The 16,937-nt window shown below is 42.5% G+C and overlaps 2 protein-coding genes across 2 annotated transcripts; one reads left to right on the top strand and one right to left on the bottom strand.

Annotated features, from left to right (window-relative positions):
• Nucleotides 1-167: 167 nt before the first annotated feature.
• On the bottom strand, nt 168-2,391 carry rps9 (ribosomal protein S9). The gene is made up of 5 exons (XM_047598120.1): nt 2,336-2,391; nt 1,520-1,632; nt 1,312-1,434; nt 941-1,127; nt 168-427 (listed from the first exon to the last, which is right to left on the bottom strand). Exons 2-5 carry the CDS (start codon nt 1,614-1,616, stop codon nt 250-252), a joined length of 585 nt encoding a protein of 194 aa, XP_047454076.1. The 5' UTR covers nt 1,617-1,632; nt 2,336-2,391; the 3' UTR covers nt 168-249.
• Nucleotides 2,392-2,845: 454 nt separating this feature from the next.
• On the top strand, nt 2,846-15,020 carry rbfox1l (RNA binding fox-1 homolog 1, like). The gene is made up of 12 exons (XM_047598119.1): nt 2,846-3,235; nt 7,621-7,854; nt 11,239-11,418; nt 11,512-11,565; nt 11,655-11,747; nt 11,847-11,916; nt 12,004-12,063; nt 12,153-12,288; nt 12,373-12,412; nt 12,498-12,565; nt 13,680-13,761; nt 13,856-15,020. The coding sequence occupies exons 1-12, from the start codon at nt 3,149-3,151 to the stop codon at nt 13,898-13,900; spliced, it is 1,149 nt and encodes a 382-aa protein (XP_047454075.1). The 5' UTR covers nt 2,846-3,148; the 3' UTR covers nt 13,901-15,020.
• The last annotated feature ends 1,917 nt before the right edge of the window (nt 15,021-16,937 follow it).

The following is a 16,937-nucleotide window of genomic DNA, read 5'->3' as shown; positions in this document are numbered from 1 at the left end:
CATTCTAACTGAAGGGGTGCGGACCGTACCACTCAAACTTTAAACATATTTAGGAGCCTGATACAGTAAAAATACATTGGTGCAATACTACACACTTTTGTTATAGCTATTGTATAATACTGTACAAACTTTTTTAGACACATGCAATAAAAAGACGACCATAGTTCTCTGGTTAGACCACTTTTTATTATTTAGAAGTTGACAGAACAGGGAGTATCATATCATAACACCTCCTGGACGACATCCTTCTTAATCCTCCTCCTCGTCGTCAGCTCCTCCAGCTCCACCCTGGCCCTTCTTGGCGTTCTTTCTCTTGACGCGGCCTGGGCGTCCACCGCCGTATGGAGACCTCAGGGAGAAGTCAATGTGCTTCTGGCTGTCCAGGCGGACCACGAAGGAAGGGATGTTCACCACCTGCTTGCGCACACTGCCAAGAAACAAGGGGATTTTTAGTATACCTGTTTATTTTTCACATGTTCTGCTATCAAGAATGTCCATTATATACACAAATGGTCTAAATGTATAAATTGTCGGCTAGTTTCATTGGTTTACTGCAGGCTTCATTGACGAGGAATTCTTGACACCACAGGGAATCTGAATATGTATCTTAAATCATCAGCCTACATTAAAAAAACACAAGGTGTAGTGAAACTATAATTGCCCGAGGTGCAATCCCCCATACCTTACCCGACAGCCACAACACCAGAGTGGCACAGTCTCAGCCTTCAGCGGCAGGATTGGCTCTGGGCAATGTTTACTGACAAGGTATACGGTTTTGATACCGAATTGACCTTGCTGAAATGTTTAACAGATCTCAACGGGGAGTGTTACAGCTTCATGGTCCTCTGATGGAAGAGGAAGCAATATGACAGTTCTTGCGAGTCCCTTTAAAGACCCTTGATTGTGTGACACTTCTTTCATACAAGACATGTGATCTTACCGAATGTGCCTCTGGCGGATAAGGACACGGGCATGGTGGATGCTCTTGGCAAGTCCAAGCTTGAAGACCTGTGTCTGCAGCCTCCTCTCCAAGAAATCCTCAACCTTCAGACCGAGGATGTAATCGAGCTTCATCTTACCCTCATCCAGCACACCAATTCTCACCAGACGCCTGAGCAAAGCATTACCTGGAAACCCACAAAATAAAGATTTACTATTCCAAATACAGGAGCACACCCACAACGTACAGTTTGTCAGTTGAGTCAAAATACTGGCCTCATTGACGAGGAATTCGTGACACCACAGTAAAGTCTGAAAGTTTGAAGTTAAATCATTGGCCAGCATGAGTTCACTTTAATCTATTTTGCTTACCTTCAAACAGACGCTTGGGGTCCTTCTCATCCAGAGTGAGCAGCTCTCTGGCAGCCTTACGGATCTTGGCCAGCGTGAACTTGACCCTCCACACCTCACGCTTGTTTCTCAGTCCATACTCGCCTGAGGAGAAGATTGAACCGAGTTAGTGTTCAGTGCACAACCAAGAGCAACATAAGATATAAGTTAATTCTAAATCCCAGCATACCGATGAGTTTCAACTCCTGGTCGAGACGGGACTTCTCGAAGGGACGACGGGGGGTGACGTATGTCTTACGACAAACCCAACTCCTGGCAACGGGCATGGCGGCTTTAAGGTGCCTGCAATATCAATATTAGATTACACACATTAGATGTACTACTTTTCAGTCACACATTCAGTGAAAAATAAACAGCTTTATAATAAATGATTAGTGTAATGATACGTGATTGGAACCAATCCTACATTAAATTCGGTTAAGATGGTTAGACTTTAATATCATAGTCCTTTCATTTCCATAGCAATGTAACAAGCTATATCAAATTCCCAACTTCTGCATTAGGTTTACATGACAGTGTTCTGTTGTTGTGAATTTATGCTTTCTGTGCCCCAACAACTGCCACCGGAGTAGAGCATTGTGAAGCCAATGTTTGTCCGTTAAGTAAGTTAACGGAGACATGAATATAGTTGTTGTGCGCAACACAATGATCCATCAGCAGCGGTGTGGGAGAAAATTAAACTAATTAAAATAAGTGTGCTTAAAACTGGAAGCAATGGATGCTTAAATACGCCAGAAATCAGCCATTTATCAGCCAAGGGACTAGGCCGCAGCTGCACCGCACCACGTTGCTCAGTGTGTCAAGCTAGCATTAGCTTAGCCGAAAGAAACACGTTTCTGCTTTAAAAATACGTCGCAAAATAAGATACTAACTACCTAAAAATATACGTTTGCTGTTCATTTTACTTCCTGTTAATTTGTGTAAACGTGTGTGTCCATATACAATGAGTGTGTGCCGTGATGTAGGCCGTGTAGGCTGCTCGTACCTGTCTCGCTCAGGCTCGCGTAGTAAAGAGGAAGTTAAAGGAAGCTCCCATTAATTTATAGGACCTGACCGGGAACTACATGTCCCATCATGCCTATCGCCGCCCGAACGGAAGTGGACATGTCAGCGCTGTCGCAACCTGTTGGTCAACAATAAAACAATAGCTGAGCACATTGGAGGGTATAAGTTTAAAAGTAAGACGTGTCCCTGCTTGTTTAGGTGTGAATTGTATATATTGTAAATATACAACTATTAAATGGTGGAAAATATAACTTTATGTGCACAAAACACTTAACTGAGGCAATAGGCCTGATGAGGACACCTGTCTTTCTCTCACAATGGAGCTGCAATGATCCAAAAATGTCTAATAAGTTTTGAGAAACCTTGATTACAAAATGTGTGAGAGTGAGGGAGGTAAGGTGGTAAACTCAGAGAGAAGGACATGGGTGACTATTTATATAACTCTGAAATGAGACCCTGAGCATGTGTTTCTGTCTGTCAGGCTCCATGATAAACCGATGGACACACAGAAGCTCAATTGCTTTCTCTTTCACTGGTCTATATCCTGTCTTTTCCGGACAGCGAATTGGCTGTTTTCAGGAGCTTTTAGGTTGACTCAACTGCGAGCTGACACAGAGTCTTAACCTTTCTTTCCATTCACCCTCTTGGATCTTCTGTTTTCTCCTGTTGGATTTTTTCTTCTATTTTTCAGACCCGACTGCCTGCTCTTCAGCGTCCATATTAACCCTTCCTTTTCCCCTGCTCTCCTTTTCCTCCCATCTTCCTCTGTTCCCTGTCCCCTTGTTTTTTGGCTATGCTCTCCTCGCCCACTGTGATTCTCCAGCCTTATGGACTCCCCGTCTATCCACAGACAACCACATGCTACCCCGGCATAGTTCAGGTAAACCGTTCCTCATTTGTTCTGCACCAGTACGGTGTCACAGAAATGTTTGCTAAGACTCATAAGGAGGCTGCATGACTTGTATTTTTAATTGACAGACTCAGATCCAGAGGCCAGGAATTAGCAACAAGATCGCTAACAGTATGACCAAAGATGAGATTTATTAACTCCACAGCTGCAGGAAATAATGTCCTCTTCAGATTCACAGATTATGTCAGGTGGAAACATGACCGAAAAGTGTGAAAAATGTCCATCATCATGTCTTAAACCCCCAGCTGTTGTGTTGTTGATAAAAACTAAATTAATAACACTCGTTGAACTGTTACTTTATTCTCAAACTTGATCAAACTGCTGATTATTTCTGTTAACTAATCTCTTTCTGCTCTAAATTAGTTTTTATGGTAACTTGGAAATAAATCTCCAGTAAAGCACAAAGCCAGCATATTCCAGTTGAGAAGGAAAACATTCAATTCCTCAGAACAAACCAAAGGACCCAAATATTTCTTGAGTAAATGAGTCATGTCTTACATCTGATTTAGTTTAGTGATCTGTTGCTTAATATCTCAGCTCAGCAGAGAATAGAGGAATGATGAATTAAAGATGGCCAGATGGGAACGGTACCAAGCACACTGTTGTGAAACATCTTATTTATTTAATAGTAAGAATACCTTAAGGGGTTATCTTTAGTCCAGCAGTCTCAGTGATACGAGCAGCAAGTGTCCCTGACATGCCACTAATGCCACAACGCCTCTGGTCTCTCTCTACCTTGTCTCTGTGCTTCACACCAGCTGTATTTTTAGCCCTCCTCTCCTGCATTATCACTGAAGGAGATTCTGTCACCTATCTTGTTTTCTGCAGTCAAGGGTGTTTAAAAAAAAAGTGTGTGAAACCGGCCGTCTGTGCATTTAGACGTTCAGTATTTAGATCTTCAAGCATAATAGTGCATAGTCTTTTTGTGTATGAAACTTTAGCAGGCTACTTTGGGAAAACAGGTGCAGAGATAGGGATTGTCTGAAAGTGACTGGGACTGAAAATAGTTTGAATAGTTTTATCTGAGGACAGAGCACTCCTGTGTTAGCTTCTTGCAGACGTGTCTGCAGGATTTAAGTGTGACATCTGTTTCTGTATTATTTAAGAGCAGCCTCTGTTCGGAGAGGACACCCCCTCCATTCAGAGATTACTGTGGCCGACTTCTCTTTCTCCGAGAAGCAAAAAATATTTTCAATAAAGCGTGCAGAATGAATAGATGGAAAGAAAACGTACGTTCTTAAGAAACACTATTAAGTTCCCTTTATTAAGCTACGTTTTGGGAGCATTTGCAACTTGGCCAGCACTAAAAGGCCACATCTGCAGTTAGCTTCAGCTTGTGTAAATCCCGTGACAGCTGTCCCAGCAGGCACCTGGCTCCGAGCCGTTGACCTCTGACCACAAACTGACAGCTGAGGAGGGAGACGAGAGGACGAGGGAACAAATGGCAATCAAAAAAAAGCCTGTTAGGGAGGAGAGGAGAAGACAGCGTCTGCACACTTGCTGACACCATGATACCGAATGAGGCACAGTGGCTGGTGGTTCCAGTCTGTGGGGATACAAATAAAAGAGAGGAGGGTTGACAGTGATATCTAACAGACTGTGTTATCTTCCAACATCTGTCAGTGTTTTATCCGGGAGGGCGGCAGAGGCAGCTGCTCATTGGTTGTTTCTTGAGATAAAAATGACACAATACAGGCACAGGTTAGTGTTGACACGTTTGAAAACGTGTTGCAGCGTGTTAAATATAGTATGGTCTATAGAGTGACTGCACTCAGGTGTGATGGAGTTTGAGTTACAAACTTGTGGAATTTATCAGTCAGACCAAAATATTTCTACTGAAGGACTGTTGAGGTGATTGCATTGTAGTGCACATGAATCCTCCATGGTCCCCAGAGGAAAAATCCTGCTCATCCCAGTTTTTGAAATACTGCTGAGCCGCTTTAACCTTTGTGGCTTGCGCTAAAATATCTGGACTTGTCGGGAAATTTAGTGGAAACTTTTTTGTTCTCGTAAGGATGAATAAACACAATAAAGACAGATCAGTTGGTTCACGCCTAAAAACTGCACAACTATCGACAGCCTCAGAGCTACTGGGGCTTATTGGCAACTTTTGTCACTGTGTTAGCTTTAAATGTCAGCCTCGCACAACCACTAGTTCTGTATGTAGACAGTATGTTCTCTATGTAAAGGAATATAACATAATGCAACCTTTTGTCTACTTACGTGCAATTAGTATGATTCCTCATAATTGTGTGGTTCTTAAGATAACATCTGCTATAACATCTGCTGGTGTGACCTTACGATACTAAGAGTCCAAACTCCAATTTAACAAAATGACAAGCCAAATCTTTTGACAATCACCATATGAACAGCAGAGAGGCCATATGTAATCCTACTGGACATTCATTTTGTTCCTTCTTTCTTTCAACCGCAAACCCAGTTTCTTCTTTATCAGCATCTACAAGCATCTAATTCCTTCACACCTCTCATGTGCAGAGAGCCTACAGAGTTACATAAGGCTTTATGAGATGCAGGGGAGGGAGTTTAAATTGAATTCTTCCAATTCCTGACGGTGGGGGACTCATTTGACTTGTAAGGTAATAAGGGGATGTTGGAACACACTCAGGGAAGAACTCCTCTAATCCCTCCACTAAGTGAGAATACCAGCGCTGCAATAGACGAGTTTCCTGTTATGACACGTTACTGTTTGGGTAATCAAACTCAGCCACTTGTTTTAGATTTTAAGATAATATCAGACCTATGTTGTCCCAGTAAGATAAAGTTCTTTTAAAACCCTGACGTTTGGACAAGAATGTAATTAACAAGTGCTGTGTTTTATGAGCTAGTCTCATAATGTCTGCAACGTAGTAAAGATAACAGTAGGCAACAGCATCCAATTACAACATTACAACAGTTGTATAAAGGTAGCCAGCTCCTGTACCCGTGTGTATGGTTCTTAAATATATATATGAGCTGATGATCCTAAAGACGTCTCTCAAATATAATCCAGAACTGTTAAATCCTTACACAAGGTCATTTGGACATATATCGAGGTAGTGAAGCCATCTGAAGCCTGATATTCTTGATATTCTTAGAGGTGACCTTTAGCGTGGCCGCTGTTTCCAGGACACATCCATCGATATCTCATCTTGGGGCCGAGAGCTCTGTCTGCTGTCTGTCTGCAGTAGGTGACTGCTGGGTGGGTGTGGGTGACAGGGTGATTGACAGTTACAGATGTCCACAGCTGGTGTTGCCCCCCTCCACCCACCACCCCAGGTCCTTTTGCTCTGGCTATCATTTGATGTGATTGGTGGATGGGTAGAACTTATGGTGCGGTGGGCGGGTGGTCAGCTGGCATTTAAACATGCGGCAGCTATTGGAGAATGCACCACACATCGAGGAATGGAGTGAGGGGGTAAGACAATGCTTTCAGACTTCGGCACTTTTAAGTTTTCGCAGGACTATTGTCTTATCTCTGTGTCTGTGCGATTTAGTTCTGATTTCTTGTAACAGAGAAGGAAATCCAAAGAGTCACAGCATCTTAATTCATGAATCTTATTTTTTCCTCATGAATAATCCCGTCAAGTCCACTTCTTCTGTCTGTTTCGTCAAGATAACTGGTTTGGAGTGGGCTGATTAATGGGTCTTTGAGTCAGAGCTGACAACTGAACAAGTCCAAGTCTGATTGTTTAATTTTAAGCATCTTTAACTTGAATTTCCAATACTTTATTCCTAATATGAAGCAACACGTGTTTAAATCCAAGTTATTCGTCCTAGTTGTTCAGTTGTTCATAAATATGAGTCAAATACTCGTGCAGGAAAATACTGTATTTGTTCACTCTTGTAGTGTGAAAATAATATGAAAAGGACAAATCTTCAAAGAGAACCCCCTAACAAGTAAATATATGACACAGGAAGTAGCAGCAAATTATTTAAACCGAGAAGATGGAATAAATGTGATGTTTGTAGTTAAGTTTTAACCGTCAAAACTTTCCAGCTCTAGCCGTTTCTTTTAATTCTAGTACTTCTACTGTAAGTTATTAATATGTCGGCCTGATTGGGCATGTACATGTTTAAAAAATGTATTTCTGAAATTCAGCATCACACTTCATTCAGTGAGCTGAAGAACAACACATAAGAAACAGAGGAGAATTTTTAAAAACGGAAGGTGATGCAGGCATCTGCCTGGTAAAAGGTGTGAAAAGGTCTGAATCAGAATCTGAGAAAACAGATTCCTTCCTTAGGACTTTTACTGAGTGTTACTCCTGAATGGTCAAAGCAGATGAACAGCAACGAGGCCTGGTAGCCCCCTTGTTTACATTCACAGCAGCTGATGTTTCTGCTCTCTTCCTCAGGGGGGCCCCACTCAGGAGGCCGGCCCAGGCAGCGGAGACCCCACCCTGCCCCAGGTCTACGCTCCACCTCCCTCCTACCCTCCACCAGGTCAAGGGCCTACATCTGCAGGTCGACTGCCAGCCCTCGACTTCAGCTCCGCACATGCCACTTCAGAGTACCCCGAGCATCCCCAGCTCAGAGTCTATCAGGGCCCCCAGCTCGACGGGGCGGACACCCTGACACCCAGTAACACGGTAAGAGCAGTTTGCGGAGACGTTTCTGGAATTCACATCATACATGTAACAAGAGCTTCACGTCCCAGTAGAACATGATCCTCAGTAAGTTAATGTGACAAGCAGCCCTGCGGCTACAGGTAGTCCTTTCCTGTGTCCTACCAGAGGAACATGGCCAGATAGAGTTTCCTTCTATATTTAGAGCCCCACCTCCACTCTCATGTCCTTGTAAGGAAATGCTGCTCATACTCACTACAGCAAATATGGTGGACAGCTGACAGGATTTGTTGTTGTTCAAAATAAATTCCCGCTTGTCCTTCCCCGTGTCTTATTGTTCTTCGTAGTAAAACAGATCACCTTTCTAGGCTGTACATGTGAAATCCAGTGTTGCTGTGCATCGTTTGTTTCTGTGGTTCTTCCTTCAAAGTAGGAAACTATAGGGAATCAAGGGGTAGCCTGATTTATTTATTTTTTTTAAATAAAATGTAGTTTGTGACGGTATTTTATTGTAGAAAACTGCTTGTGCAGTAAGATTATTTCAACCTGTCTCCAGTAAAGGGACACACATTTTCTGACAGTAAACTGACCTCTTATTGATTCTTGTGCAGAAACCTGCTTTGTTTTGTTTTCTTGCATTAGCAACACGACATTGTCCCCCACTTGTAGGGTTGAATCTTATTTACTAACCTTAACGCTTTAGATTTTTCCTCTATAATACCACAGTGAGGTTTTTGTGAGAGATATTGACTACTATGGATTTCTGTGAAATTTGCTGTAAATATTCAGGGTTCCCACAAGCAGTGACTTCCTGTCTACCTCCGCATCAGGTTGAGATTCAACTTAATTCGGCATTTTTGACTAATGAGCATGCCGAACCTGACATTATCTTTGTCATTATGCTAACCAACGTGTTAGCATTATAACTGTCAACATGGGTTAGCATTCAGCTCACAGATACGTCATTTGGAGACAGGCTGAAATGTTCAGAGCTGATTGGCAGAGTTCTCATTTTTATAATAGACACAATACGGCCAGAAATAAGTGCTACTGTTTTTTGTTTGTTTATTTGTTTTTTTGTTTTTTTTGTTTTTTTTTTGCAGTGTGTCTGTCAGACATGAGAACACCCACTCTGATTAAGACAGACTTGTTTAGCTCAGCTCGGCTCTGTGTCCTGCTTCTGCAGCACATCTGTCTTCCTCCTCTCATAAATGGTGTTTTGTGGCCCCATCTATATATTTTATTACTAGAGCCCCTGACATACTTGGGTCCATGATGATTTTCGGGGAAAAGTTGAGACGTCGCCACGGAGTGAGGGGGTCAAAGGGGGAGGCTGACCAGATGACTCCCCTTTCCCCCTCTGAAATATCGCTCAGGTCCAGAAACCCAATTCTGCATCGTGACATGACACCACCACCCAACTCAACCCTCCCTGTCCCCCACTCCCCTCCACTCTAGCCTGTATGTGTGTGTGTGTGTGTGGGTGGATGTGATGGTCTGCTGTACACAATAGTTAGCCACACGTAGCTACTGTAGCGTCTCTGTGTGTGTTTACGTGTTCGTGAAATGCCTCCCTGGGTGAATGAGTTTCCTTCTTCTGTCTACACCTTACTTATTAATTATGCCCCTTGAAAAATGACCTTTAACCTTTGGCAGAAAAGCAGCACCGTGACCCCAGACTGACCCTTCAGTTGTGATCTCTGTCCCCTTTGCTTCCCTCCCCCCGTCACCCTCTTCCTTTTCGAGCTTTTTGCGCACCTTCTTTGCCTTGTTTTACTTTAATATTATCTTTTACTGCTGCACTGAGGCCTGAGGTTTATCTGCCTCGTGGTACTAGAATGCTAATACTCAAGTCTTGGGACTGCAGTTGTTATTTCCATTAGAGTAGAACATTTTCCAGTAATTCTTCTGTGCTTTTATGTTTCATTTTTTCTTTCCTGTTCTCTCTGCTCCTTCTCTTTCTGCTGAAGCTGATTCTCTGGCAGATCTCTTCACTCTTACGTTCTTGTTTGGACTCATTAATTCGTCTTACAAATCTATTTATTTTATTTTTTTAACCCTTTCCTTGCAATTATTGACGATGCTGGTTTACCAACACACACATGCGCGCACATGCGCACACACTAGCATCGTGGTGCATTGTGGGTTAGTGAATGTTTTGGTTTTGGCACATTAGTCCTTGAAACGTTCTGCATGGGGCAGTTTATATTTCACACAGTGCAGGTTTACGGATCGGCCGCAACATTAAAACCACCACCTGCTGGAGTGGATGACGCTGGTGATCTCATTGCCATGCGATGTTCTTCCGGGAAACCTGGGTCCTGGGATTTATGTGGATGTTATTTTGATATGTATCACCACCACCTGAGCATGCACACCAAGTCCACCTCCAGGGCAACAGCACAAGATGTTCCTGGCATCTTGGAGCCACGTGTTCCCCAGATAATCGAAGTATACGGACACATCAGGCTGGACCGACCTTTTCACACTGCCCCAGTTTTGAGGCTCATTTTAGGCACTAGGGCAAACTGTGATGCACTGACTCTTACGACAACTTCTGTTAGAACCAGCACAATCTTTCTCAGTAATTTGAGCTACAGTAGCTCATCGTCAGGCTAAACGTGCTAGCTGATGTGCGTCAATGTGATGCCGGTTCACTACTTTTCCTTACCTGGACCACTTTTGATAGACTCCCTTATATCCCACCCACTGATGCTATGATAATGAGATCACCAGTGTTCTCCACTCGACCAGGGATCATGATCATAATGTTACGGCCGTTTGGTGTAAATTTCTTGTAATCACAGCCGCTCTAAGTTGGTACTTTTCAGGGGAGCTCAGGACACATTTTCCACTCTTTACCACAGCTGGAGTGAGCACATGTAGTTTTAATATCAGTTTGTATTCTTTACTGTCAGTGTGCTGGGCTTCAGTCGTCCAGTACTCCCTCGTTCAGGCATGTATTCAAAGACGCCTCACTAAAACGGAGCCCTTTCCACGCCTCCTTACATTTGCTTGAGAAGGATCACTGGTTGCTGAATGCTCGTTGAACTTTTGGTTTGGTTCACTTGATCTGGTGAAAATGGTCTTTGCTTTAATGCGATGCTTCCGCGGCTGAATCTTCACACACACACACACACACATAAGTTCTCTGAAAGACGGATATGTTGAATTGACTTCATTATTTCTTCTCTTTTCTTTCTTTGTTTTTCTACTGATGCCCTCTCCCTGTTTTTCCTCACTTCTGTCTCCAACTCACTCATACCCTTTCCATCTTTTGTTCTCCATCTTTCTGTTTTTGTTTGTTCTTTCACGTCCCTCTTTTCTTTTTGTCCATCTGTTCGCCTCCTCCTCCTCCTCCTCCTCCTCCTCCCCTTTTTTCCGTGTTTCATATTTTCTCACTGTCAGGAGGAGGCTTTGGCCCCCGTGACCTCTGACCCCCAGTCTCTCAGTGTGTCGGTGTCATCAGGGGGCGGAGCAGGAAGTGGGAGTGAGGAAGAGGGGTCAGGTAAGGCCCAACCGAAAAGGCTCCACGTTTCCAACATCCCTTTTCGCTTCAGAGACCCAGACCTCCGCCAGATGTTTGGTGTAAGATATACCCTGTGCTCGAATTAAAATAAACACGATACACTGTAAATGAACTGTCAAGAAATCTGTTTTTCTGTTTCTGTTTTTTTGCAGCAATTTGGAAAGATCCTTGATGTAGAAATTATCTTCAACGAAAGGGGGTCTAAGGTGAGAGAGACACAAACGTGATCAACACTAATATGGAAATGAATTTACCGAACAAAGGGTGTAAACTGTACAACCCTGTAAACTTGCAGGGCTTTGGATTTGTTACTTTCGAGAGTGCTACTGAGGCCGACAGAGCAAGAGAAAAGCTGAATGGGACGATCGTGGAAGGCAGAAAGATTGAGGTGAGGAAGGATAAATAATGATCACTTGTAGATTTCCACATTTTTCATAATTATCTTTTTTTTTTTTAACAGCATTTTACTTCTTGTTTGTATCATCAGGTTAATAACGCCACTGCAAGAGTAGTTACCAAGAAGCCCCAGACGCCGCTCGTGAATGGTGACATTTCAAGTAAGAGCTAATTAACATAATTTGTTTTTTTAGATCTGAGTGATTGTTGGTGGTTTTGTAAAACACTGATTTTCTCTTCCTGTGTAGCTTCTCCGTGGAAGATCAACCCTGTCATGGGGGCGATGTACGCACCTGAACTCTACACAGGTGAATAAACTCTGACATGTAGTTCCTGACAGATGACCAGTGTTGTGAGATTTAATATCACTTACCTGTTTCTTTCTTTCTTTCTTTAGTTGCCAGTTTTCCGTACCCCGTAGCGACTCCCACCCTGGCCTACCGGGGCTCTGCGCTGCGTGGCCGGGGTCGAGCTGTCTACAACACAATCCGCTCTGCTGCAGCTACACCTGCAGCTGTGCCCGCCTACCCTGGGTAAGACTCCGTGCCCGCTCCCTGCTCTGCATTTATCTGTTTCACTCGTGAGCATTTTTGCTAACGTTTCACTGCCTTTCTCAGGGTTGTGTATCAGGATGGACTGTATGGAACAGAAGTTTATGTAAGTAGCTGCTGCGGCTGTATGTTCTTCACACATCTATCCTGTTCCTGTGTTCCTGTATTGTTATTTTATCTTTCTCTTGCAGGGTGGCTATCCTGCAGCTTACAGAGTGGCTCAGTCAGCATCTGCTGCCACAGCGACCTACAGTGATGGGTAGGCAGACAAACAACACTCACAAAAATTATTGTCTTAATATACACACAACATTATCACCACTAACAGGTAAAGTGACTAACATTGACCATTTTATGATAATCCCATGTTCTGCTGGGAAACTTTTGGACCTGGCATTAATGTGGATGTTACTTGGACATGTAGCACCACCCTAGACCAGACCAGACACCCCCACCACATAGCAGTGACACTCCTCAACGGCAGCAGCCATCCCCAGCAGGATGCAGCTAAAAACAAAAACAGTTTAGGAACTTTAAAAAAACATGAAAAACAGCACAATGTGTTGACTCGACCTCCAAATTCACTAGATCTCACACTGATCAAGTATCTGTGGGAAGATTAACAGAGGCCCCTTCCCTCAACGTCCTGTCACCAGACACCCTCAGAAGGCCCATGTCTGTTCTCTGATGAGTCACAAGTGTTTTGGTCTTGGTCCCAAGTGAGAACTACACACTATTAGGAAGGTGGTCATAATGTTATGGCTAATAGTTGTAAAATTATAAAAATATATATATATAGAATTTGAAGCCTGAGCTAATAATTTCTAAAGATACTCTATTAACCATACTGTATTTGATAGGTCATGAATAAAAGTGTGTTTAATAATTGTTAGTTTACTTTTTATTTTATTCTGGTCTCAGTCCAGATGTTCATGATGTTTTATTTTATTTTATTTAAACTGCTGACTGAGATATTACTGGATATAAAACCTAACAAATTCTTTTTGTGTGTTACTGTGTTTTATTCGATATGTACTAGATTCAGACCTGTGTCAGACAGTGAAGAGTTCGTACTAAAAATACATCAACAACATATAGAGAATATACTTTAGGCTGTGACAGGAAAACCAACACACTGCTGTCAGCTAGTCCTAGCTGCTACTAGCGCACGGCAGTGTGTTTCAGTTCATCTATTATTCACGAGAGAATGAAAAGTAATTACAAGCATTTAGTATTTGTGAGTGCGGAGAATGCTTTGAAATGTTTCCGTCGATATCTCAATACTGGCTGACATCAAACTGCAAAGCTAAATGAATAAGTTGCAGAGGCTGATTGGTGTGACATTTACATTTGCTCCGGGCTTCTTTCTCCAGATATGGCCGGGTTTATGCAACAGCTGCCGACCCCTATCACCACTCAGTTGGACCAACGACGACATATGGAGTTGGTACAATGGTGAGCTCTAAGTCAAAACATACACAGCCTCTGTTGAGAGTTATGTTGTTCTGACTGACCCTGCTTACAGCTGGCTTCCTGCTTCTGTCGACAGGCCAGTTTGTACAGGGGAGGATACAACCGCTTCACCCCGTACTGAGGGGAGGAGGCCTCTTTTGAACTCTGGGACTGACTGATACATGGACGCTGCAGGACAGGTTATGAGATCCTTAAACGTCAGACGTGTCTCCACAGCATCCTCTCCGAAAATGGACTGAAGTTCTGAGTACCGTAGGACCCATTTACCGACCGATCCGCTGGAGAAACTGAAGATGTATTTATAGGCAGCCTTTAACTGGTTATTATTTTTCTGAATATTAAGAGTATTGTCGGTAGATGGTTAATGCTGGTGACAAATACTGTGAGAACGACTTTTTTCTTTTTGTGTTTAATTTCTGGGATTTTTTCAGGGGTCAGACTGTACAAAAACATTTTGTACAATGTTAAATGACTTATTTCTTTGAGCGTGTATATGTGCGTGTGTTTTTGTACAGCTATCTTTCTGAGGACCAGGACTGTTTGGTGTAAAGTGAGGACACTTTGGCCGCTCTTCGCTTTTTTTTTTTTTTTCAATTCTGTTTGAGAGTTGAGACAATGGGATAGATTAAGGTTAGGAATAGGGTAAGGGTTAGGGAATGCATTATGTCAATGAATGTCCTCACAAAGATAGCCATACAAACGTGTGTGTGTGTGTGTGTGTGCGTGTGTGTGTGTGTGTGTGTGTGAGAGAGAGAGAGCGTGAGAGCATAGAATAGCATAGTGAGATTATACTGTACATGAACACTGTTGACTGTCAGACATCCGTGACACTGGTTTTATTATTCAAACACAGACCTTCTGTTTGTCAGGATGTAGCTGGACTTTGATTTTTTTTCCCCCCCTCTAACTATCTACCTCTCAGATGTTTTTAGCTTTCCATACAACCGTTTGACCGCAGTATCTCTCACTTCCTTTCCTCTCCATCTTTCTGCTCATGAACAGTAACTAACAGGATTAAAGGCCTGGCTCAAAGGCTCCTCATCAGCAGAACATTCACCTTCTGACCATTTTCCCATCTTTACTCTGCAGTGCGTACCTTTTACTGTCATCTTTTCCCTCAGTCCTCCCTCAGTAACTTCTTGGCTTGTGTCAGTGAACTGTTCTTGACTTATCTTAGTTTCTGTTGCACTCTTTCTTGCTTTGTTTGATGTTTACTTCTGAATAAAACTGTTTTCCCTCTCCTTTCCTCTCTGTTCTTTATTGATTCAGCTCCTTTTAAACGTCTCTCGTCTCCATTTCTCATCGCTTACTGTGTCTTTACGTTCCTGAGCGGCTCTGTTGCCGGGGCGACCCCACCTTGTGAACTGTTTTCTTTTTTTTTCTCACTTTTTCTTTCAAACCTTTCCCCTGCTTATTTAACCCTGTTGCCTCGTTATTATTTCCCCTCTTGTCTAAATGTTTTATCTCCCCCCTATCTTGTTCTGCACCACTGTTTATACTGTACATGTTTATACGTGTACATGAAATCCTGTCTTGGCCTGTCTTCCTCCTTTCTGCACTTTCTGCTTTTAAATTCCTTTAGCTTTATTAGCGTGTTTGGCTTTACTCTGTATAAGTTTTGTCATAGGTTTGAATCTTCTTTTTACTTATTCTATAACTATTCTGTGAAGACTATTTCTATCTGTCTGCAACTTCTGCTTATGATCTTCTCTCTCTTTGCATGGTACGTAATTCTTCTCTTCAGCTGCTCTATGTAGGCTTAGCTTTATTTCCTTGCTCCTGTTCTTCTTCTTCTTTTTCTTCTTCTCTCTCTTAATCTCTTAGATATTTCTGAACTAACCTCTTGCAGTTCTGCTTTTCTGTGTAGTTGTTTCTTTACTTCAGCCTTTATTAATCTAGTTGGACAGCAGGGTGAAATGTACAGTGTGTGTTTGTATGCAATTATTACTTACATTTAATATACTTGGCTTTCCCCCCGAACTCTTAGCTTCTATTCTTTCTTGTTTCTTCTTGTCTGACTTTATTTCTTGCAGCTCTTCTTTCAATCTGTCTTTCCTGAGTACATTTCCCATTCCCAAGCTTATTAATGATGGGTTTGTGCTTGTTCGTATTCATTACTTCCATTCAGTATACTGAATAATCCTGAGCATCACTTGTGCCTTTCTTCCTTTCTTGTGCCAGTCTGTCTTTCCTGAGTATTCATTTATTCATTTCCTAGTTTTCTCTCTCTTTCATGCTTTTTTCCTCTGGAGTTGGACAGCAGGGTAACGCAGTCATTAAAAACAGATTTTTCAAGAATTCTTCTGGTGGAAAATAAGAACTCAGAATACTCTGGTCTTTCTGTGTGTTTAATTCAGCACCTTCAGATGGATGCAGAGACACAGACAAAACCCCAAAGAATTCACAGTGTGGGTCTGTTTTATGTTTCTTATCAACTGGAGGTTCACATTGTTCACTCCTTTCAGTGGGGGCCTTTGGGTGTTGTGGGCTGAGGAGGGAGGCCTCTGTGGATCATCTCACAGATACTTGATCAGTTTGGGATCTAGTGAAGTTGGAGGCCAGGTCAACACCTTGTGCTGTACTTCATGTTTTTTTAGTTGCTCCTAAACTGTTTTTGTGTGTCTGTGTCAGGCTCCATCCTGCTGGGGATAACTGCTGCCATCAAGGAGTGTCATTGCTATGGGGTGGGGGTGCCTGGTCTGGTCTGGCTCGGTGCTACATGTCTAAGTAACATCCACACTAATCCCAGGTCCAGATTTTTCCTAGCAGAACCTTTAATTGTCACAAGGTGGTCAGTGTTATTTATTTTTTTCTGTCAGTGGTTTTAATGTTGTGGCTGATCAGTGTAAACCTCGATAGACTTGGATGCTAAAGCAGCGAGTTTGTGTTTACTTGTATCCATGCATTCACTCTCCTCTAATTAGCCATTATTATGAATTACTCAGTGAATATGATCTAAAAGTGCACAAATGCACATTACTGCATTTAGAGCACAAACATTTATTATTAGCAATTTATGAACTTTAAATGCACTTTCGGTAAAATATATCCTGCTGTTCTTTCTCACTGTGCTTTCTCTTATTTCCCAATAAACTAAACTGCATGCTTTCTATTCTGTGCTGCTTTAACTGATGGCATGTTATTTTGTTCCTTCTGTT

Source organism: Mugil cephalus, chromosome 11 (assembly GCF_022458985.1).
Source record: "Mugil cephalus isolate CIBA_MC_2020 chromosome 11, CIBA_Mcephalus_1.1, whole genome shotgun sequence".
NCBI lineage: Eukaryota > Metazoa > Chordata > Actinopteri > Mugiliformes > Mugilidae > Mugil > Mugil cephalus.
Note: the sequence above shows the minus strand (reverse complement) of the source record. Positions and strands in the feature narration are given on the sequence as shown.

Coding starts and splice junctions, on each gene's coding strand:
- rps9 (XM_047598120.1), bottom strand. CDS start 1,616: ATGCCCGTTGCCAGGAGTTGGGTTTGTCGTAAGACATACGTCACCCCC. Junction 1,435..1,519: donor CCAGGAGTTGAAACTCATCG/GTATGCTGGGAT, acceptor TCTTCTCCTCAG/GCGAGTATGGACTGAGAAAC. Junction 1,128..1,311: donor CCCCAAGCGTCTGTTTGAAG/GTAAGCAAAATA, acceptor GTGGGTTTCCAG/GTAATGCTTTGCTCAGGCGT.
- rbfox1l (XM_047598119.1), top strand. CDS start 3,149: ATGCTCTCCTCGCCCACTGTGATTCTCCAGCCTTATGGACTCCCCGTC. Junction 12,064..12,152: donor CGCACCTGAACTCTACACAG/GTGAATAAACTC, acceptor TTCTTTCTTTAG/TTGCCAGTTTTCCGTACCCC. Junction 12,413..12,497: donor TGTATGGAACAGAAGTTTAT/GTAAGTAGCTGC, acceptor TTTCTCTTGCAG/GGTGGCTATCCTGCAGCTTA.